The 23,381-nt window shown below is 43.5% G+C and overlaps 1 protein-coding gene across 1 annotated transcript in view; it reads left to right on the top strand.

Annotated features, from left to right (window-relative positions):
• Positions 1 to 23,381, top strand: part of LOC115005470 (titin-like) — a 53,931-nt gene that overhangs the window by 12,784 nt on the left and 17,766 nt on the right. The window contains exons 8-14 of the mRNA XM_029427296.1: positions 831 to 1,184; positions 1,491 to 1,510; positions 8,260 to 8,467; positions 9,917 to 10,270; positions 10,577 to 10,786; positions 11,264 to 11,518; positions 11,873 to 12,133. Of these exons, the coding sequence (XP_029283156.1) occupies positions 831 to 1,184; positions 1,491 to 1,510; positions 8,260 to 8,467; positions 9,917 to 10,270; positions 10,577 to 10,786; positions 11,264 to 11,518; positions 11,873 to 12,133 (1,662 nt within the window). The remainder of the gene's footprint in view (positions 1 to 830; positions 1,185 to 1,490; positions 1,511 to 8,259; positions 8,468 to 9,916; positions 10,271 to 10,576; positions 10,787 to 11,263; positions 11,519 to 11,872; positions 12,134 to 23,381) is intronic.

Raw genomic sequence — 23,381 nt, 5'->3', positions numbered from 1 at the left:
TTCGTATCTTGACGATTGCAAAAACACTTTTACTATTCGCGCAGCAACAAAGTAGTTTTCTGTCTTCAAATCATTCTCACTTCTAGCAGCTCAGGCTTAGACCTGCTGTACCCACAATGCAACTTGAATGGATTAACTGTATTAAGTGATGTATTGTGTTTAGCATTTTGCAAATCAGCTTTATAGACACATTAGTGTATTGTGTTAATAATGTGGACTGCCTTCTGAAATATAACAGTATTATATATATATATATATTGTATATTGTATATTGTAGTATACCCTGGGATTATATATATATATTGTATGATGTGCAAAATGCTTTGTGATACGTTAATTAATCTCTATTAGTTGTTTTAGTGTGTTAGATCTTGGTTTAATTTCACTGCATTTAATGTTAGTTTGTGGCAGTTTGTGTTGACGTGTAGAAAGTCTCTCGTCCACAACAACATGTTCGTGTTTAAATGATCTTAAAGATTACATGTATACAGTAATACTTCTGACAGAAACACTGTAAGAAATGAACAATGCAGAGATGTGATATATTTGAAGTGCAGTAGTTAATTAAATAATCACTATTCAGGTGTTGCATGAGGAAAGTACATGTTAAAGTTTTTATGTGTGTGTGAGAAGTGACTGGAGGAAGTCTGGCTGCACTTTCAGCCTCGCGTCGCTCAATAAGAGACAATTATTAACCGTGTGAAGCTCAAACAGCAGCTGCTCCACAACACACACCTGCTGTCAATAACCCAGAACAATGTTACCTGCTCTCTGTTACAGCCGTACAACATGTAGTTACTCTGCGGATTAAAAATCATGTTATATTTCAGGTGTCTATGGTCAAAGCTGCCACAGAGTGACTTACACTGACAGAAGCATCTGCGCCCCCTCAGGCTCTTCAGTGGACATTTCTTGCACTTACTACAGTGTTGGATCTGTCACATCTAAATTCTGGTTCAGTCCTGAGCGTAGTCATCAGTGGGGGGATCCTAACAAACCTCAGGACCTCAGTGAAGACTCCCAGTACACAGGTCGTGTTCAGGTCCTACCAGCAGAGAGAGGACGCTCCACTCTGAGGATCTCTGACCTGAGAGCGACAGATTCAGCTCAGTATCACTTCAGATACAAGACACGAGGCTTTGAATGGAGGAGCAGTTTACCTGGTACCACTCTGACTGTCACAGGTACTGATGAACACACTGATGATGTCGTTAATGTAGCAGGATTTAAATGAATCATCATTAGATCATGTGCTTTCTTATTGGAAATGATCATTTTGATATATACACAGTAAGGGAAGTTTAACACGAGGGAAAGTATTAAACAGGAAGTAAATGCAACTGTAAACAAACATGGAGCAGAAACACCTTGATCAATGTTTTACATTAAAAGACCTTTTCTCACGCTTAGATAAGAGATTAGAGTTGACATAGAAAGTGTTAGATTGTGCATGGTGTGATGTTTAAAACATTGCTGTTCCTTGTTCACAGATGCAGATGTGCAGGTGCAGGTGATCTGGTCTCCTTCTGGTCCAAAGCTGCTTTGTCACAGCAGCTGTCTTCTCACCGGACGTTCTTCCTTTGTTTGGTACAAGAATGAAACGATGATTCAGGAAGAAACATCTGCTTCTTATGGACAAGACGTTCATGCTGCAGACAGTTATTCCTGTGCTTACCAGAGTTACCGCTCTGCTGCAGTGTGTGAGTTTACTCCTCTCACAAACACAATGTCATCACTTCAAATGTAGTGAAGTAGAAGTATGAAGGAGCAGAGGAACAGTACCTCAGAATTGTACTTATGTACGACACGTGAGTAAATGTACTTTGTTTCTTCCCCACTGGGTGACAGTAGGGCGTGATGCACTCAGAGTAGAAATGAAAGGTGGAGTTTCTGACCACTAGTTTCACTAAAGAATAATTGTGTTATGTGGACTTGTAAACACACTGGCTTCTCCATTCTTTCTCTTTGTTCCACTGATCCACACTTGGCGGCGGTAATGTTCAAAGAAGCGTAAGAATGTGTCAGCAAACCCAGTGAAGAAGAAGAAGAAGAAGAAGAATGCAATATAGCAAGAAAGGATGTAAACAAATACAACACATAGGATGTAAACAAGTGTTTGAGTAACACTTAGTGAATAACACACTCATATTAATGTGTGTTCATATTACCTCCTCCAGATGCTCCGAGGCTTCCCTCTGTGTCACTGAGTCCCTCTGGGGACATTATGAAGAACGATTCAGTGACTCTGAGCTGTAGCAGTGATGCTAACCCAGCAGCTAAATACACCTGGTACAAGGGGGAACAACTGTTCATTGAGAAACAACAGCTCGTCTTCAGCTCCATCCAGTCCTCTCACTCTGACCAGTACTACTGTGAAGCTGAGAACGAGCTGGGGAGGAGGACGTCTCAATATGTCTTTATTAATGTGAAATGTGAGTTATAAACGTGCTGCATCTACTGAACAAAGGACAGGTTTAGCAGAGTGTGTCTGCTCCACTGCACTGTTAAAGGGATTCAAACCACTTTATTCATCACAAGACCTGCTAAGTTTCAGATGCTGCAACATCAATTACATTACATCATTTAGCAGACGCTCTTATCCAGAGCGACTTACGTAGAACTAAGTACAGGGACAGTCTCCCTGGAGCAGCTCAGGGTTAAGTACCTTGCTCAGGAGTACAATGGTGTTGAACTCCCAACCTTCTAGTGTTTTGTTTGGAAGGTGTACAACTAGACCACTAGGCCATCACCACCCATCAGTTCATAAATTCATCTGTCTCCTCCAGATGGTCCAAAGCTTCCCTCTGTGTCAGTGAGTCCCTCTGCTGAGATAGAGGAGGGCAGTTCAGTGACTCTGAGCTGTAGCAGTGATGCTAACCCAGCAGCTACGTATACCTGGTACAAGGGGAAGCAACAACTGCTTCAGGGAACAGAAGGGAGTTATCACTTCACCTCCATCAGCTCTGAGGACAGAGGGATCTACTACTGCAAGTCTGAGAATCAACATGGACACATCATGTCATCGTCTCTCTCAGTAGATGTCCAGTGTGAGTCAAGTGACAATTTCACGGTATTCCTCGTGATACAGAAGTCTGTCTATATGAGACATGCTAATATAAAGGAAACATCTCTCTCTCTTTTCTCCTCCAGATGGTCCAAAGCTTCCCTCTGTGTCAGTGAGTCCATCTGCTGAGATAGAGGAGGGCAGTTCAGTGACTCTGAGCTGTAGCAGTGATGCTAACCCAGCAGCTAACTATACCTGGTACAAGGAGGATGAAGACTCACCAAAAGAATCAGGACAGAACTTCACCATCACTGACTTCAGATCTGAACACAGTGGGAATTATTACTGTGTAGCTCAGAACAGCAGAGGACGTCGTGACTCCACCTTACACCTGACTGTTGGGGCAGGTAAGTTCTCCACATTCACCTCTTTACTACAGAATGAATCTGGATGCCACATCCTTGACCTCAGAGGGACAGTTTTAACCCCCAAATAAAAAAATATTGTTTTTTTCTCCTAACGGTGCTATTTATCAGTCCAGATTGTTTTGGTGTGAGTTGTAGAGTGTTGGAGATGTCGTCCGTAGAGATGTCTGCCTTCTCTCCAACATCAAGGAACCAGAAGTCACAAAAAGACATTTAAGACATTTAAAAGAAAAACTCAACAGCGACGTCTCTTTCCAGAAATCCTGACTCGGTGCCTCAAGATAACCCACAGACCTCGTTGTGAGGAGTTTCATGTAGGAACTATTTTCTTTGTACAGTATCATCGCGTAGAAGGAAGCGTGCACCGATGGAGAACAACACTGATGTTGACATCTCGTGCTGTCAGGAGCCTCTCGTCCGTGAGTAGATGCACGCTTCCTTCTGCGCGGTGATGCGGTTGCCGGGTTTAGTTCGGTAAAGAAAATAGTTCCTACATGAAACTGCTCACAACAAGGTCTGTGGGTTAACCCCAGTAACCGGGTCATAATGTCTGGAGAGAGACTGTTGAGATTTTCAAATGTATCTTTTTGGAGCTTTGAGCTCCACGAGCCGATCGACATCAAGTTCCTTGATGTTGGAGAGAAGGCCGACATCTCTACGGACGACATCTCCAACACTCTGCATCTCTTACTGAAACAATCTGGATATAAAAACAGCTCTACAGGTGACAGGGAACATGTGTGTTTCCTTCTGGTTCTCCAGGTGCATGGACATCAGCAGCGACAGGATCCATCACTGCTGTTCTGCTGGCTTTCACGTTCCTCGCCGTCGTCCTATGGATTAGGTGAGCAGTTCTGTGTCACTATGATTATGTTCACGAATGCATTTAACATTTTGTCCTCTGTGGAAGTTAAGTCATGCAACTGCTGCTCCTCCTATCCAGGAGAAGAAAGTCCATCACACAACAGTCTGCAAAAAGACCCGACACCAGAGAACAGGTGAGAGGAGATTCCAGTGCAGAATATGAGATGCTCAAAAAGGTATTTTGTTTCCCGCTCGTGCTCGGTGTCATTTCACAAAGGATGGTTGGTAGTAAAATATGTTTACTGGCTCACTCATAAGGATATCTTTCTATTCCAATATTCTGAGGGTGTTTTATTGATAATGGTGGAGAATTCATCTTCATACAATAACAATAATAATGAGCTTCACATGAAGGCAAACAAATAGAACAACGTTAACACTGATGCAATTATCAGGGTTACAATAGGATAAATCAAAATAGAGAAAACAGATTTGCCCAACATAAAGACAGCCCTTAAAGCGTGCAAACGTTTTCATAAAAGTAGGTTTTTCTTTTATCAAGTAGTTCAAATGAAGAGTTTTTCATGCTTTGAACATCACAATCAATGGACTCCATTGCTTCGACTGAGCACATATCATTAGCAATGCTTTAAAAGGTCTCCCTTCATTACACGAGACTTACCTGGCTTCATTGAACTAAACGATGGTTTCTGCAGTTACAGTTTAGATGAAGGAAGACCCCCCCCTTTCACCTCCCGCTGCCCCTTCTGGAACTAAAACGTTGTTAACCAATGAAGTGACGTAAATGTTGGGCTTCCTGTGATTGGTTTAAATGGTGTTCACACCAGAAATGAACTGCGGACTGTGAACACCCCTTCTAGTCGGACCAGGGAGCGGTTGTTTGGTCCCGTTCACATCTGCCCAAAAGACCTTCCCCAAGGGAACGCACCATTAGATCCACAACACAAACATAAACCAGAAACCGTCAGCACCTCCTGTGATCCCACCTCAAATCCACCAGGTGTTTAACTACAAGTTTTGTCCCGTCAGCTGAACCTGGATCAGGTGCAGGACGACCTTCACTACTCCAGCATCCGCTTCCCTCAGAACCAGGAAGAGGCTCTCTACTCCAACGTCGGAGCAGCTCAGACCCGCAGACAGTCAGAGGACGAGGAGGTGGAAGTCGTCTACACTGATGTCCAAACTAACAGTGGCAGGATGTTGTTAACGCCGTTTCCTCCTCTGCAGGGGGCGGAGCTGGGGAGCAGCAAGCTGGTGATGAGGTACCCAGACCGTTGGGTCCAGCGCACCCTGCCCCCCCCACAAAGGACCAACACCAGCCTCGGCTCCAACGTTGCGGGAACACAGCAGAGCTTATTCGCCCCGGGGTACTGAGCAACTCATCACGTGTGTATCTGTGTGGTTGTTTTAGCGTTTAGAGATAAACATTAAGCTTTGTTTAAAGTTGGGGTCAGCATTAATGTTAGACATGTCGCTGGGACGTCAGGGAACACATCGTGATCATTGATGATCCTCAGGATAGAGATCCAAAGACGAGAGAAAAACAAACACACTTCTGTGCATCTGCACTATGCAGCATGTTTTACTTTGAAGGGCACATTAAACTCTTAACTCTTAATAAAGACTTTCCAAGAGAGAACATCCCCTTAGTGTTGTTCAGTCCCATCTTCCATCTTCTCTCCTCAGCGGTTTGAAAACACACGCCGGCCCTCAGGAGAGTGAAGCTGCGTCAGTGTCCATGCATTAGTAGCATCTCATTGTTTGATGTGAATCTGACGCAGGATCTTCTCTGGTTCTGTCCATGCAGGTCCAGACGGTGTGTTCCTATAGATGGAGACGAGTGCTTCTACTGGCGGACAACAGGCTGTTTCTATGGCGACAAGTGCCGCTTCAAACACATACCAGACGAACAAGGTCGAGACAAAAAAACATGGCAACCCTAACTGTGTCCTCTACCCTCCCAACCCCTCCACCCGGGCTCATTAAAGAAGAAGAAGAAGAAGAAGAAGAAGAAGAAGAAGCCTGAGAACACTGACAGCTGAATGTGTGTGTGATCAGAGGGGGGGATTATGGTATGTATGTGATAGCCAAAGAAAGGACTTGTGACTGACAAGATGAGGAAGTTTACAGCGTCCTCAGAAAGACGCTTGCTGTAAGGAGGTCCTCGAAGGAATTTAATTTATTGGAAGTGTCTGGAATACCCTGATGAACTCCTGGTCTCTGCGTGGAGATCTGCGCTCGGTGGGAAGTACGTCAGCCGTCATCAGGATTTACTTGGACAAATACGGCCGGTTGAACCATATTGGAAACGCTACAAAACCCAGCTCAGTGACAAACTGTGTCTTTAACACCGCCGTGAAACTGCTTTAACGTCAAGAGTTATTTTCATATCTTTTCGAGAGGTGATTTAAAAATGTTTGGACATAACAATAAATGAATGAAACCCACATTAAAAAGCTTTTGGGTTTACTCAGCACCCTCAGTGTTCCTCGCTGCCACTCTGTCCATGTGACCTGTAAACCAATGAATCAGCACCTGCAGACATTGCTAATGCATCGTGTCTCCGCTCGTCTGTTATGATTGAACCCTGTTCTACACGTGAATGCTTTGGGACTGATACTAAATTAAATAGTTTATCTACATTTTGCAGCAACATGCTGTTTGTTCAACTACATCCATATTTGCATAGCGATTAAGTTTAATTACTTTTTTACTGAAACTATAAACTAACATTTTGGGCCATAAAAGGAAAGGAGTGATTTTGTATCCGACCCTTCCTTCCCCAGCTCCGCCCCCTTTATCTTTAACCGCGCGTGACCTTTGACCTCAGTGCCCGGCCAGATGTCACAGAACAAACAGGCCTCATTATTTTAGACGGGCGCTCAAACTAGTCAAACGGTCACAAAAAAAGTGCAAGTTGAATATTTTCTAGAAGGGAAGTTTATTTGTTTGTTTCTGTCTGTGAACAAGTGGACTTTTTAAATAAACTTCACATTTTTTGTTGACTTTTTGTTTTATATTCTGTTATAATTTATAATTAGATTAGTTTTTTCAAAGTAGTTTGAATTAGTTTTATCTTTAGTTTACCAAACTATATTTCTCCTTTGGCTTTACTGTAGTTCACTTCCTTTGTGAGGTAGCTTCACTGTTTACAGGCCGCAGACGTATTCTTAAGTTTTGTTTTCCGATAATGTGAAGCAGAAGAAAGCCGTGCCACATTTGAACAAACTCTGCCAACCACAATGGTGTCACACGGCCACATCCTTCTTAAGTTGACGTTGATGTGCTCGACCTACCTGCTGTGTTAGCAGAGAGGAGCAGCGATGGGTGTAACAGCAGCAACCAGTGGATTTGTTGTCCTCTTTCTTTCTGTTTCAGGTACTGTACATCTACGTTTACATTTTAGTGCCTTTATCTCACTCATTCAGGGAACTTGATCTTCAGAGGGAGCACAGTTTGTAGATTTGATGTGTGATGAGATGCAACCTGACATTTCACTTATCTTCCTGCTGCATGTTATGAAGCTGATGGTGGTTTCTGACGTGTTTGTAATGCTCTGTGTTACAGTGGTACAAAGCAGCAGCAGGTTGACTTACATTTCTGCACACATCTGTGCTGTGAGAGGATCAACAGTGGACATACGCTGCGCCTGCAGACGTCCGTCCACAGTAAGAAGGAGTTCTGTCCCAGTGGAGAAAATATTATGGTTTACTGACATGCAGGATGAAGGACCTGTGGATCTGAGCACAGACTCGGAGTACGCAGGTCGTGTGAAGTATTACTGTGATAAGACGACCTGCACTTTAAGAATCACAGACCTGCGAGAGAGCGACTCGGCCGAGTACAAGTTCAAGTTCAAAGACAAACCAAGCAGGAGATTCACCAGGTCACCAGGAGTCACTCTATCTGTCACAGGTGAGACTCTAATGTGCCGCATGTTCACCATCTGGGATATAATGTTAACTGTTGTGTGTTTGTTCCTGCTGCACAGATCCAGATGTGCAGGTGCAGGTGAGTAGATCGTTTTCTCCCTGGGCAGAGCTGCAGTGTCACAGCACCTGTCATCTGCCTGATCGTCCTTCATACCTCTGGTACAAGAACGGACAGAACCTTCAGGAGGAAACTTCTTCTTCATATTCAGACTACGTTGATGCTGCAGACAGCTTTTCCTGTGCTGTGAAAGGACACGAGGGTTTCCCTGCTCCTTCAGTGTGTGAGTTCACTGCATCTGCTGGAGCTTGTTCACACGTTTTTTTTATTGCATGAACACATTTCACACCTTATTTCACAAACTACACATCTAAACACTAAACTACTTCACACGGCACTAAAGCTAAGCGCTAGTACTGACACGGTAAACATGTCTTACATTTGTTTAAGTAGGTGTTGAAACTCTACACACAAAAGCCTATAAACAGCACATCTTACATGTCTCATTCAAAACTATAGACACTCTTCTAACGTCATCACACCCTTACACACACTATTACTCTTATATATAAAGAGCTCTTTGCACATGCCGACTGCACACTGATGTAAAACACACTGAAGTATTTGTAGCATGCTCTAAAGACGGTGAACACAAATAAAAGATGTTTATTCTCAATGCCCGACACTCATAACAGCATCAGACACAATTACTTCCTCTAACTCGCGCTCCAAAATTGGCCTCCTGAATATTTATAGTGATGTAATCGTTTTCACAGGTGCATTCTGGGTGCAGGTGTTTCAATGACAGTGTTTAGCAAACACACACACATTGATGTGTCTAGTGTGAACAGCGGTGTGTAGTTATCTGCCAAACCTTGGTTAATAAAAAGGCTGCAGGAGTTTTCGTATCTTGACGATTGCAAAAACACTTTTACTATTCGCGCAGCAACAAAGTAGTTTTCTGTCTTCAAATCATTCTCACTTCTAGCAGCTCAGGCTTAGACCTGCTGTACCCACAATGCAACTTGAATGGATTAACTGTATTAAGTGATGTATTGTGTTTAGCATTTTGCAAATCAGCTTTATAGACACATTAGTGTATTGTGTTAATAATGTGGACTGCCTTCTGAAATATAACAGTATTATATATATATATATATTGTATATTGTATATTGTAGTATACCCTGGGATTATATATATATATTGTATGATGTGCAAAATGCTTTGTGATACGTTAATTAATCTCTATTAGTTGTTTTAGTGTGTTAGATCTTGGTTTAATTTCACTGCATTTAATGTTAGTTTGTGGCAGTTTGTGTTGACGTGTAGAAAGTCTCTCGTCCACAACAACATGTTCGTGTTTAAATGATCTTAAAGATTACATGTATACAGTAATACTTCTGACAGAAACACTGTAAGAAATGAACAATGCAGAGATGTGATATATTTGAAGTGCAGTAGTTAATTAAATAATCACTATTCAGGTGTTGCATGAGGAAAGTACATGTTAAAGTTTTTATGTGTGTGTGAGAAGTGACTGGAGGAAGTCTGGCTGCACTTTCAGCCTCGCGTCGCTCAATAAGAGACAATTATTAACCGTGTGAAGCTCAAACAGCAGCTGCTCCACAACACACACCTGCTGTCAATAACCCAGAACAATGTTACCTGCTCTCTGTTACAGCCGTACAACATGTAGTTACTCTGCGGATTAAAAATCATGTTATATTTCAGGTGTCTATGGTCAAAGCTGCCACAGAGTGACTTACACTGACAGAAGCATCTGCGCCCCCTCAGGCTCTTCAGTGGACATTTCTTGCACTTACTACAGTGTTGGATCTGTCACATCTAAATTCTGGTTCAGTCCTGAGCGTAGTCATCAGTGGGGGGATCCTAACAAACCTCAGGACCTCAGTGAAGACTCCCAGTACACAGGTCGTGTTCAGGTCCTACCAGCAGAGAGAGGACGCTCCACTCTGAGGATCTCTGACCTGAGAGCGACAGATTCAGCTCAGTATCACTTCAGATACAAGACACGAGGCTTTGAATGGAGGAGCAGTTTACCTGGTACCACTCTGACTGTCACAGGTACTGATGAACACACTGATGATGTCGTTAATGTAGCAGGATTTAAATGAATCATCATTAGATCATGTGCTTTCTTATTGGAAATGATCATTTTGATATATACACAGTAAGGGAAGTTTAACACGAGGGAAAGTATTAAACAGGAAGTAAATGCAACTGTAAACAAACATGGAGCAGAAACACCTTGATCAATGTTTTACATTAAAAGACCTTTTCTCACGCTTAGATAAGAGATTAGAGTTGACATAGAAAGTGTTAGATTGTGCATGGTGTGATGTTTAAAACATTGCTGTTCCTTGTTCACAGATGCAGATGTGCAGGTGCAGGTGATCTGGTCTCCTTCTGGTCCAAAGCTGCTTTGTCACAGCAGCTGTCTTCTCACCGGACGTTCTTCCTTTGTTTGGTACAAGAATGAAACGATGATTCAGGAAGAAACATCTGCTTCTTATGGACAAGACGTTCATGCTGCAGACAGTTATTCCTGTGCTTACCAGAGTTACCGCTCTGCTGCAGTGTGTGAGTTTACTCCTCTCACAAACACAATGTCATCACTTCAAATGTAGTGAAGTAGAAGTATGAAGGAGCAGAGAAACAGTACCTCAGAATTGTACTTATGTACGACACGTGAGTAAATGTACTTTGTTTCTTCCCCACTGGGTGACAGTAGGGCGTGATGCACTCAGAGTAGAAATGAAAGGTGGAGTTTCTGACCACTAGTTTCACTAAAGAATAATTGTGTTATGTGGACTTGTAAACACACTGGCTTCTCCATTCTTTCTCTTTGTTCCACTGATCCACACTTGGCGGCGGTAATGTTCAAAGAAGCGTAAGAATGTGTCAGCAAACCCAGTGAAGAAGAAGAAGAAGAAGAAGAATGCAATATAGCAAGAAAGGATGTAAACAAATACAACACATAGGATGTAAACAAGTGTTTGAGTAACACTTAGTGAATAACACACTCATATTAATGTGTGTTCATATTACCTCCTCCAGATGCTCCGAGGCTTCCCTCTGTGTCACTGAGTCCCTCTGGGGACATTATGAAGAACGATTCAGTGACTCTGAGCTGTAGCAGTGATGCTAACCCAGCAGCTAAATACACCTGGTACAAGGGGGAACAACTGTTCATTGAGAAACAACAGCTCGTCTTCAGCTCCATCCAGTCCTCTCACTCTGACCAGTACTACTGTGAAGCTGAGAACGAGCTGGGGAGGAGGACGTCTCAATATGTCTTTATTAATGTGAAATGTGAGTTATAAACGTGCTGCATCTACTGAACAAAGGACAGGTTTAGCAGAGTGTGTCTGCTCCACTGCACTGTTAAAGGGATTCAAACCACTTTATTCATCACAAGACCTGCTAAGTTTCAGATGCTGCAACATCAATTACATTACATCATTTAGCAGACGCTCTTATCCAGAGCGACTTACGTAGAACTAAGTACAGGGACAGTCTCCCTGGAGCAGCTCAGGGTTAAGTACCTTGCTCAGGAGTACAATGGTGTTGAACTCCCAACCTTCTAGTGTTTTGTTTGGAAGGTGTACAACTAGACCACTAGGCCATCACCACCCATCAGTTCATAAATTCATCTGTCTCCTCCAGATGGTCCAAAGCTTCCCTCTGTGTCAGTGAGTCCCTCTGCTGAGATAGAGGAGGGCAGTTCAGTGACTCTGAGCTGTAGCAGTGATGCTAACCCAGCAGCTACGTATACCTGGTACAAGGGGAAGCAACAACTGCTTCAGGGAACAGAAGGGAGTTATCACTTCACCTCCATCAGCTCTGAGGACAGAGGGATCTACTACTGCAAGTCTGAGAATCAACATGGACACATCATGTCATCGTCTCTCTCAGTAGATGTCCAGTGTGAGTCAAGTGACAATTTCACGGTATTCCTCGTGATACAGAAGTCTGTCTATATGAGACATGCTAATATAAAGGAAACATCTCTCTCTCTTTTCTCCTCCAGATGGTCCAAAGCTTCCCTCTGTGTCAGTGAGTCCATCTGCTGAGATAGAGGAGGGCAGTTCAGTGACTCTGAGCTGTAGCAGTGATGCTAACCCAGCAGCTAACTATACCTGGTACAAGGAGGATGAAGACTCACCAAAAGAATCAGGACAGAACTTCACCATCACTGACTTCAGATCTGAACACAGTGGGAATTATTACTGTGTAGCTCAGAACAGCAGAGGACGTCGTGACTCCACCTTACACCTGACTGTTGGGGCAGGTAAGTTCTCCACATTCACCTCTTTACTACAGAATGAATCTGGATGCCACATCCTTGACCTCAGAGGGACAGTTTTAACCCCCAAATAAAAAAATATTGTTTTTTTCTCCTAACGGTGCTATTTATCAGTCCAGATTGTTTTGGTGTGAGTTGTAGAGTGTTGGAGATGTCGTCCGTAGAGATGTCTGCCTTCTCTCCAACATCAAGGAACCAGAAGTCACAAAAAGACATTTAAGACATTTAAAAGAAAAACTCAACAGCGACGTCTCTTTCCAGAAATCCTGACTCGGTGCCTCAAGATAACCCACAGACCTCGTTGTGAGGAGTTTCATGTAGGAACTATTTTCTTTGTACAGTATCATCGCGTAGAAGGAAGCGTGCACCGATGGAGAACAACACTGATGTTGACATCTCGTGCTGTCAGGAGCCTCTCGTCCGTGAGTAGATGCACGCTTCCTTCTGCGCGGTGATGCGGTTGCCGGGTTTAGTTCGGTAAAGAAAATAGTTCCTACATGAAACTGCTCACAACAAGGTCTGTGGGTTAACCCCAGTAACCGGGTCATAATGTCTGGAGAGAGACTGTTGAGATTTTCAAATGTATCTTTTTGGAGCTTTGAGCTCCACGAGCCGATCGACATCAAGTTCCTTGATGTTGGAGAGAAGGCCGACATCTCTACGGACGACATCTCCAACACTCTGCATCTCTTACTGAAACAATCTGGATATAAAAACAGCTCTACAGGTGACAGGGAACATGTGTGTTTCCTTCTGGTTCTCCAGGTGCATGGACATCAGCAGCGACAGGATCCATCACTGCTGTTCTGCTGGCTTTCACGTTCCTCGCCGTCGTCCTATGGATTAGGTGAGCAGTTCTGTGTCACTATGATTATGTTCACGAATGCATTTAACATTTTGTCCTCTGTGGAAGTTAAGTCATGCAACTGCTGCTCCTCCTATCCAGGAGAAGAAAGTCCATCACACAACAGTCTGCAAAAAGACCCGACACCAGAGAACAGGTGAGAGGAGATTCCAGTGCAGAATATGAGATGCTCAAAAAGGTATTTTGTTTCCCGCTCGTGCTCGGTGTCATTTCACAAAGGATGGTTGGTAGTAAAATATGTTTACTGGCTCACTCATAAGGATATCTTTCTATTCCAATATTCTGAGGGTGTTTTATTGATAATGGTGGAGAATTCATCTTCATACAATAACAATAATAATGAGCTTCACATGAAGGCAAACAAATAGAACAACGTTAACACTGATGCAATTATCAGGGTTACAATAGGATAAATCAAAATAGAGAAAACAGATTTGCCCAACATAAAGACAGCCCTTAAAGCGTGCAAACGTTTTCATAAAAGTAGGTTTTTCTTTTATCAAGTAGTTCAAATGAAGAGTTTTTCATGCTTTGAACATCACAATCAATGGACTCCATTGCTTCGACTGAGCACATATCATTAGCAATGCTTTAAAAGGTCTCCCTTCATTACACGAGACTTACCTGGCTTCATTGAACTAAACGATGGTTTCTGCAGTTACAGTTTAGATGAAGGAAGACCCCCCCCCTTTCACCTCCCGCTGCCCCTTCTGGAACTAAAACGTTGTTAACCAATGAAGTGACGTAAATGTTGGGCTTCCTGTGATTGGTTTAAATGGTGTTCACACCAGAAATGAACTGCGGACTGTGAACACCCCTTCTAGTCGGACCAGGGAGCGGTTGTTTGGTCCCGTTCACATCTGCCCAAAAGACCTTCCCCAAGGGAACGCACCATTAGATCCACAACACAAACATAAACCAGAAACCGTCAGCACCTCCTGTGATCCCACCTCAAATCCACCAGGTGTTTAACTACAAGTTTTGTCCCGTCAGCTGAACCTGGATCAGGTGCAGGACGACCTTCACTACTCCAGCATCCGCTTCCCTCAGAACCAGGAAGAGGCTCTCTACTCCAACGTCGGAGCAGCTCAGACCCGCAGACAGTCAGAGGACGAGGAGGTGGAAGTCGTCTACACTGATGTCCAAACTAACAGTGGCAGGATGTTGTTAACGCCGTTTCCTCCTCTGCAGGGGGCGGAGCTGGGGAGCAGCAAGCTGGTGATGAGGTACCCAGACCGTTGGGTCCAGCGCACCCTGCCCCCCCCACAAAGGACCAACACCAGCCTCGGCTCCAACGTTGCGGGAACACAGCAGAGCTTATTCGCCCCGGGGTACTGAGCAACTCATCACGTGTGTATCTGTGTGGTTGTTTTAGCGTTTAGAGATAAACATTAAGCTTTGTTTAAAGTTGGGGTCAGCATTAATGTTAGACATGTCGCTGGGACGTCAGGGAACACATCGTGATCATTGATGATCCTCAGGATAGAGATCCAAAGACGAGAGAAAAACAAACACACTTCTGTGCATCTGCACTATGCAGCATGTTTTACTTTGAAGGGCACATTAAACTCTTAACTCTTAATAAAGACTTTCCAAGAGAGAACATCCCCTTAGTGTTGTTCAGTCCCATCTTCCATCTTCTCTCCTCAGCGGTTTGAAAACACACGCCGGCCCTCAGGAGAGTGAAGCTGCGTCAGTGTCCATGCATTAGTAGCATCTCATTGTTTGATGTGAATCTGACGCAGGATCTTCTCTGGTTCTGTCCATGCAGGTCCAGACGGTGTGTTCCTATAGATGGAGACGAGTGCTTCTACTGGCGGACAACAGGCTGTTTCTATGGCGACAAGTGCCGCTTCAAACACATACCAGACGAACAAGGTCGAGACAAAAAAACATGGCAACCCTAACTGTGTCCTCTACCCTCCCAACCCCTCCACCCGGGCTCATTAAAGAAGAAGAAGAAGAAGAAGAAGAAGAAGAAGCCTGAGAACACTGACAGCTGAATGTGTGTGTGATCAGAGGGGGGGATTATGGTATGTATGTGATAGCCAAAGAAAGGACTTGTGACTGACAAGATGAGGAAGTTTACAGCGTCCTCAGAAAGACGCTTGCTGTAAGGAGGTCCTCGAAGGAATTTAATTTATTGGAAGTGTCTGGAATACCCTGATGAACTCCTGGTCTCTGCGTGGAGATCTGCGCTCGGTGGGAAGTACGTCATCCGTCATCAGGATTTACTTGGACAAATACGGCCGGTTGAACCATATTGGAAACGCTACAAAACCCAGCTCAGTGACAAACTGTGTCTTTAACACCGCCGTGAAACTGCTTTAACGTCAAGAGTTATTTTCATATCTTTTCGAGAGGTGATTTAAAAATGTTTGGACATAACAATAAATGAATGAAACCCACATTAAAAAGCTTTTGGGTTTACTCAGCACCCTCAGTGTTCCTCGCTGCCACTCTGTCCATGTGACCTGTAAACCAATGAATCAGCACCTGCAGACATTGCTAATGCATCGTGTCTCCGCTCGTCTGTTATGATTGAACCCTGTTCTACACGTGAATGCTTTGGGACTGATACTAAATTAAATAGTTTATCTACATTTTGCAGCAACATGCTGTTTGTTCAACTACATCCATATTTGCATAGCGATTAAGTTTAATTACTTTTTTACTGAAACTATAAACTAACATTTTGGGCCATAAAAGGAAAGGAGTGATTTTGTATCCGACCCTTCCTTCCCCAGCTCCGCCCCCTTTATCTTTAACCGCGCGTGACCTTTGACCTCAGTGCCCGGCCAGATGTCACAGAACAAACAGGCCTCATTATTTTAGACGGGCGCTCAAACTAGTCAAACGGTCACAAAAAAAGTGCAAGTTGAATATTTTCTAGAAGGGAAGTTTATTTGTTTGTTTCTGTCTGTGAACAAGTGGACTTTTTAAATAAACTTCACATTTTTTGTTGACTTTTTGTTTTATATTCTGTTATAATTTATAATTAGATTAGTTTTTTCAAAGTAGTTTGAATTAGTTTTATCTTTAGTTTACCAAACTATATTTCTCCTTTGGCTTTACTGTAGTTCACTTCCTTTGTGAGGTAGCTTCACTGTTTACAGGCCGCAGACGTATTCTTAAGTTTTGTTTTCCGATAATGTGAAGCAGAAGAAAGCCGTGCCACATTTGAACAAACTCTGCCAACCACAATGGTGTCACACGGCCACATCCTTCTTAAGTTGACGTTGATGTGCTCGACCTACCTGCTGTGTTAGCAGAGAGGAGCAGCGATGGGTGTAACAGCAGCAACCAGTGGATTTGTTGTCCTCTTTCTTTCTGTTTCAGGTACTGTACATCTACGTTTACATTTTAGTGCCTTTATCTCACTCATTCAGGGAACTTGATCTTCAGAGGGAGCACAGTTTGTAGATTTGATGTGTGATGAGATGCAACCTGACATTTCACTTATCTTCCTGCTGCATGTTATGAAGCTGATGGTGGTTTCTGACGTGTTTGTAATGCTCTGTGTTACAGTGGTACAAAGCAGCAGCAGGTTGACTTACATTTCTGCACACATCTGTGCTGTGAGAGGATCAACAGTGGACATACGCTGCGCCTGCAGACGTCCGTCCACAGTAAGAAGGAGTTCTGTCCCAGTGGAGAAAATATTATGGTTTACTGACATGCAGGATGAAGGACCTGTGGATCTGAGCACAGACTCGGAGTACGCAGGTCGTGTGAAGTATTACTGTGATAAGACGACCTGCACTTTAAGAATCACAGACCTGCGAGAGAGCGACTCGGCCGAGTACAAGTTCAAGTTCAAAGACAAACCAAGCAGGAGATTCACCAGGTCACCAGGAGTCACTCTATCTGTCACAGGTGAGACTCTAATGTGCCGCATGTTCACCATCTGGGATATAATGTTAACTGTTGTGTGTTTGTTCCTGCTGCACAGATCCAGATGTGCAGGTGCAGGTGAGTAGATCGTTTTCTCCCTGGGCAGAGCTGCAGTGTCACAGCACCTGTCATCTGCCTGATCGTCCTTCATACCTCTGGTACAAGAACGGACAGAACCTTCAGGAGGAAACTTCTTCTTCATATTCAGACTACGTTGATGCTGCAGACAGCTCTTCCTGTGCTGTGAAAGGACACGAGGGTTTCCCTGCTCCTTCAGTGTGTGAGTTCACTGCATCTGCTGGAGCTTGTTCACACGTTTTTTTTATTGCATGAACACATTTCACACCTTATTTCACAAACTACACATCTAAACACTAAACTACTTCACACGGCACTAAAGCTAAGCGCTAGTACTGACACGGTAAACATGTCTTACATTTGTTTAAGTAGGTGTTGAAACTCTACACACAAAAGCCTATAAACAGCACATCTTACATGTCTCATTCAAAACTATAGACACTCTTCTAACGTCATCACACCCTTACACACACTATTACTCTTATATATAAAGAGCTCTTTGCACATGCCGACTGCACACTGATGTAAAACACACTGAAGTATTTGTAGCATGCTCTAAAGACGGTGAACACAAATAAAAGATGTTTATTCTCAATGCCCGACACTCATAACAGCATCAGACACAATTACTTCCTCTAACTCGCGCTCCAAAATTGGCCTCCTGAATATTTATAGTGATGTAATCGTTTTCACAGGTGCATTCTGGGTGCAGGTGTTTCAATGACAGTGTTTAGCAAACACACACACATTGATGTGTCTAGTGTGAACAGCGGTGTGTAGTTATCTGCCAAACCTTGGTTAATAAAAAGGCTGCAGGAGTTTTCGTATCTTGACGATTGCAAAAACACTTTTACTATTCGCGCAGCAACAAAGTAGTTTTCTGTCTTCAAATCATTCTCACTTCTAGCAGCTCAGGCTTAGACCTGCTGTACCCACAATGCAACTTGAATGGATTAACTGTATTAAGTGATGTATTGTGTTTAGCATTTTGCAAATCAGCTTTATAGACACATTAGTGTATTGTGTTAATAATGTGGACTGCCTTCTGAAATATAACAGTATTATATATATATATATATATTGTATATTGTATATTGTAGTATACCCTGGGATTATATATATATATTGTATGATGTGCAAAATGCTTTGTGATACGTTAATTAATCTCTATTAGTTGTTTTAGTGTGTTAGATCTTGGTTTAATTTCACTGCATTTAATGTTAGTTTGTGGCAGTTTGTGTTGACGTGTAGAAAGTCTCTCGTCCACAACAACATGTTCGTGTTTAAATGATCTTAAAGATTACATGTATACAGTAATACTTCTGACAGAAACACTGTAAGAAATGAACAATGCAGAGATGTGATATATTTGAAGTGCAGTAGTTAATTAAATAATCACTATTCAGGTGTTGCATGAGGAAAGTACATGTTAAAGTTTTTATGTGTGTGTGAGAAGTGACTGGAGGAAGTCTGGCTGCACTTTCAGCCTCGCGTCGCTCAATAAGAGACAATTATTAACCGTGTGAAGCTCAAACAGCAGCTGCTCCACAACACACACCTGCTGTCAATAACCCAGAACAATGTTACCTGCTCTCTGTTACAGCCGTACAACATGTAGTTACTCTGCGGATTAAAAATCATGTTATATTTCAGGTGTCTATGGTCAAAGCTGCCACAGAGTGACTTACACTGACAGAAGCATCTGCGCCCCCTCAGGCTCTTCAGTGGACATTTCTTGCACTTACTACAGTGTTGGATCTGTCACATCTAAATTCTGGTTCAGTCCTGAGCGTAGTCATCAGTGGGGGGATCCTAACAAACCTCAGGACCTCAGTGAAGACTCCCAGTACACAGGTCGTGTTCAGGTCCTACCAGCAGAGAGAGGACGCTCCACTCTGAGGATCTCTGACCTGAGAGCGACAGATTCAGCTCAGTATCACTTCAGATACAAGACACGAGGCTTTGAATGGAGGAGCAGTTTACCTGGTACCACTCTGACTGTCACAGGTACTGATGAACACACTGATGTTCATTTACAACGTCTCAACACTTTATAAAGATTGCATCATCAGAAAGTAGTACAAATTGTGTTTTACTACAACTGAAGTAATATACAGTATTTACATCCTATTCAATCTATTGAGCATTTTAGTTGATACTGATGAATCGATGTCTTTGTTTCTTTCTGTTAACCAATGACGTTGTGGGTTCTTCCTCACATGTCCAGCTCTGCAGGTGCAGGTGATCAGAGTTACAGTGCACCAGTCTTATACACATGCAGAGCTGAGCTGTCACAGCAGCTGCAGTCCAGCTGGAGCTCTTTCCTACGTCTGGTTCAAGAACCTACAGAGAAACATAACCCAGGAAACTCCTATTTATACAGATTACTTTTATCCCGGAGACAACATCTCCTGTGCTTTCAAAGAACATGAAGATTCTCGCTCTCTCTCACTGTGTGAGTTTACTACGGTGTCATTAAAGGGAAGGTTTGGATGTTTTCAAGTGTAAAGTCAGTGTGTTGCCTGCAGTGGATGGCGGTCGACGAGGCCCCAGTTCAGAGAGGCGACTGTAACAAGTGCTAGGAGTAATCAGGCCGTAATAAAATGTGTGAATGGACGAAATCAAGTCTACAGGCTATTAATAATTAAAACATGTTATTCTTTTAATATTTTCATCTCCTGCAGATGGTCCAAAGCTCCCCTCTGTGTCAGTGAGTCCCTCTGCTGAGATAGAGGAGGGCAGTTCAGTGACTCTGAGCTGTAGCAGTGATGCTAACCCAGCAGCTAACTATACCTGGTACAAGGAGGATGAAGACTCACCAAAAGCATCAGGACAGATCTTCACCATCACTGACTTCAGATCTGACTTCAGTGGGAATTATTACTGTGAAGCTCAGAACAGCAGAGGACGTCGTGACTCCACCTTACAGCTGACTGTTGGAGCAGGTACGTTACACTCATGGGCCTGACGCTGTATTTCACATGACTTCAACTACCTGAGCGGCCATTTGTAACCTTTTACACCATCCAGTTGTGTCTGTGTATCCAGAACAGCCCGATCACACCCCTTCTGACCGTGACTGCAGAGGGAGAAGAGGACGTCATAATTCCAGTTTACATCCGTCTTGTGTGGCAGGTTAGTTATTTTACGACACACATTTGGATCTGTCATAAAGTGTTGAGCTGACCCTAAAGGATTACTCAGTTGTATTTATACTGGTGTCTTCTTTTTGTAGTTCATAATGTAATAAGCTACAACTGCAGCCCTGTGTTGCATAATGACAATAAATGATCCTTGAATCATTAAGTGAACAAGATTCTAACAGTTTTAAATGCACTGAAACCGTCTAACGACACAAACATCCTGTAATGAACCGTCAGAGTTTCTATTACAGGTGCATCGAGATCCCACATCGGAACAACACTCACGTTTGTCCTGTTCATCGTCGTCCTCTCTCTCCACCTATGGATAAGGTGAGCATCACTATTATTATATTAACTAATACTCATAGTTCAGACATTGTTTTCAAGTCAAATGTTGATGATTTGAACTTTCATTCCTTCTCCTATCAAGAAGATACAGTTTGACCGTTCAGCGATGGAAGCTCAGGCAGAGAGTAAACATCGTAGCACAGGTGAGAAGAAGAGTTTAAGAACGTGTCACACACACCACATACATCCTGCTTTGCTCAATAACGGGGCCAACAGCTAATCTACCAGACACGTGAGTCGCCTGCATTATGATGCGTTCATGATCGATTCAGTAAAAATGTAGTTGTTTGAAGGAAATGTTTGTTTTACAGCCATATCAATTATTAAAGAGGGAATTATGACTTTTTTAACTTCCTAACTTTAGCAACTTATAATACATAACTGAACAATGCCAAGAATTATTTTCATCAAAGCAAATATTTAAATACAAATACAGGATGGATTTCTGTGGTTTGTTCAGACATTCGACGGCGGCTTCATCTAGCGCCCCCATGAGGTTGACATATTTATTTTTAATGAAATATCTATTGACATTCATCAGGGATGAATAATAACTTTGCTCTCCTGACACCATCGTCACATCAATGTCAGCCTCAGCTGCTCTGTGTTCAGTGCTCATTACAACCTGTCGGCATGCTGACACGCTCGGATGGTAAACATCTTACCTCTCATGTCGTTCCAGACCCCGCCACGCCTCACCTGCCCACCAGCTGTCTGCTCTGTGTCTCTCACGGATGGCTGAGCTTCTCACCCTATCTCTAAGGGACACGCCAGCCACCCGTCTGAGAAAACCCATTTCGGCCGCTTGTACCCGTGATCTCGTTCTTTCGGTCATGACCTGGTAAAGTTTACTTGGAGTAGACTTTACCAGGGAGGCTGAGAAGTGTGATACCCCTGTAGTTGGCACACACTCTCTGGTCCCCCTTTTTAAATAGGGGAACCACCACCCCGGTCTGCCAACCCCTAGGCACTGTCCCAGACTTCCACACAATGTTGACGAGGCGTGTCAACCAAGACAGCCCCTCAACACCCAAAGCCTTCAGCATTTCTGGACGGATCTCATCAACCCCTGCGGCTTTGCCACTGTGGAGTTGTTTGACTACCTCAGTGACTTCCAGCAGGGAAATTGACGATGATCCCCCATCAGCTTCCAGCTCTGCCTCTACCATAGAGGGCGTGTTAGTCGGATTCAGGAGTTCCTCAAAGTTCTCCTTCCACCGGCCGATAACCTTCTCAGTTGAAGTCAGCAGGGTCCCACCCTTGCTGTACACAGCTTGGATGGTTCCTCGCTTCCCCCTCCTGAGGTGCCGGATGGTTTTCCAGAAGAACCTTGGTGCCGACCGAAAGTCCTTCTCCATAGCTTCTCCGAACTTCTCCCACACCCGCTGCTTTGCCTCTGACACGGCAGAAGCTGCCGCCCTTCTAGTCCTTCGATACCCTGCAACTGTTTCCGGAGTCCTCCCGGACAACATAACCCAGAAGGACTCCTTCTTCAGTCGGACGGCTTCCCTGACCACCACGGTGTTCGAGGGTTACCGCCCCTGGAGGCACCTAAGACCTTGAGACCACAGCTCATCACCGCAGCTTCAGCAATAGAGGTTTTGAACATCGCCCACTGAGGTTCAATGCCCCCAACCTCCACAGGGATGTCTGAAAAGCTCCGCCGGAGGTGTGAGTTAAAGATCCCCAGGACAGGGGCTTCTTCCAGACGTTCCCAGTTCACCCGCACTACCCGTTTGGGTTTACCAGGTCTGTCCAGAGTCTTCCCCCACCCCTTGATCCAACTCACCACCAGATGGTGATCAGTCGACAGCTCTGCCCCTCTCTTCACCCGAGTGTCCAGATAACAAGACAACAGAGCATTACGTGGCGTTAGCAGCTACTACTGTAACAACATATGTTTGTCATACTCAATGCTTATTTATTCTATCATTTTACAAGGTGTTGTTTATGTGACACTTTTGCTATGACATCAAGGCTCTTATTTTGAAGGTGCTCAGCAGTGTTTTATTTGTTTACCACCTGTATAATAATAAGCAGACAGGATTCATCAATGTTTTTTTTCATATTGTGATGATATTAACATGCTCTGCTACACACATCGTGTCTAACAAACATGTTGAATCATTTCTTTCCTCGTAAAGCAATTTGCACTTTTTATGATCCTTTGCATGTGTTTGCTCGTGTGCAGTCTTCTTCCCTTCCTTTGTTGACACATTACTGGATCTCGTGGCTGGTTAACGTGGAAACATGTGAAACCAGCTGCAGAGACGTGTGAGGCCTCACCCTCATGATCGTCCTCCACCCGTCCTCCACCCGTCCTCCACCCGCCCGCTACAAACTAAATGAGGAACCATTCTTTACACGTGGGTGTACTTGTCATTTCTCACGTGAATAATTGATATCACTTTTAGACTCATTTTGTTATCTTAGAGATTGAAAGATAACATCTTATGTATTTTATACAAAAATAAACCTTTTGTGAATCAATTAAAAGAGTAAGACTGTCATTTAGCAGATGCACTATAATATGAGTGTTTA

Source organism: Cottoperca gobio, unplaced genomic scaffold (genome assembly GCF_900634415.1).
Source record: "Cottoperca gobio unplaced genomic scaffold, fCotGob3.1 fCotGob3_30arrow_ctg1, whole genome shotgun sequence".
In the NCBI taxonomy this organism is placed as follows: Eukaryota; Metazoa; Chordata; class Actinopteri; order Perciformes; family Bovichtidae; genus Cottoperca; species Cottoperca gobio.
This window is presented reverse-complemented; position numbering and strand designations above follow the sequence as displayed.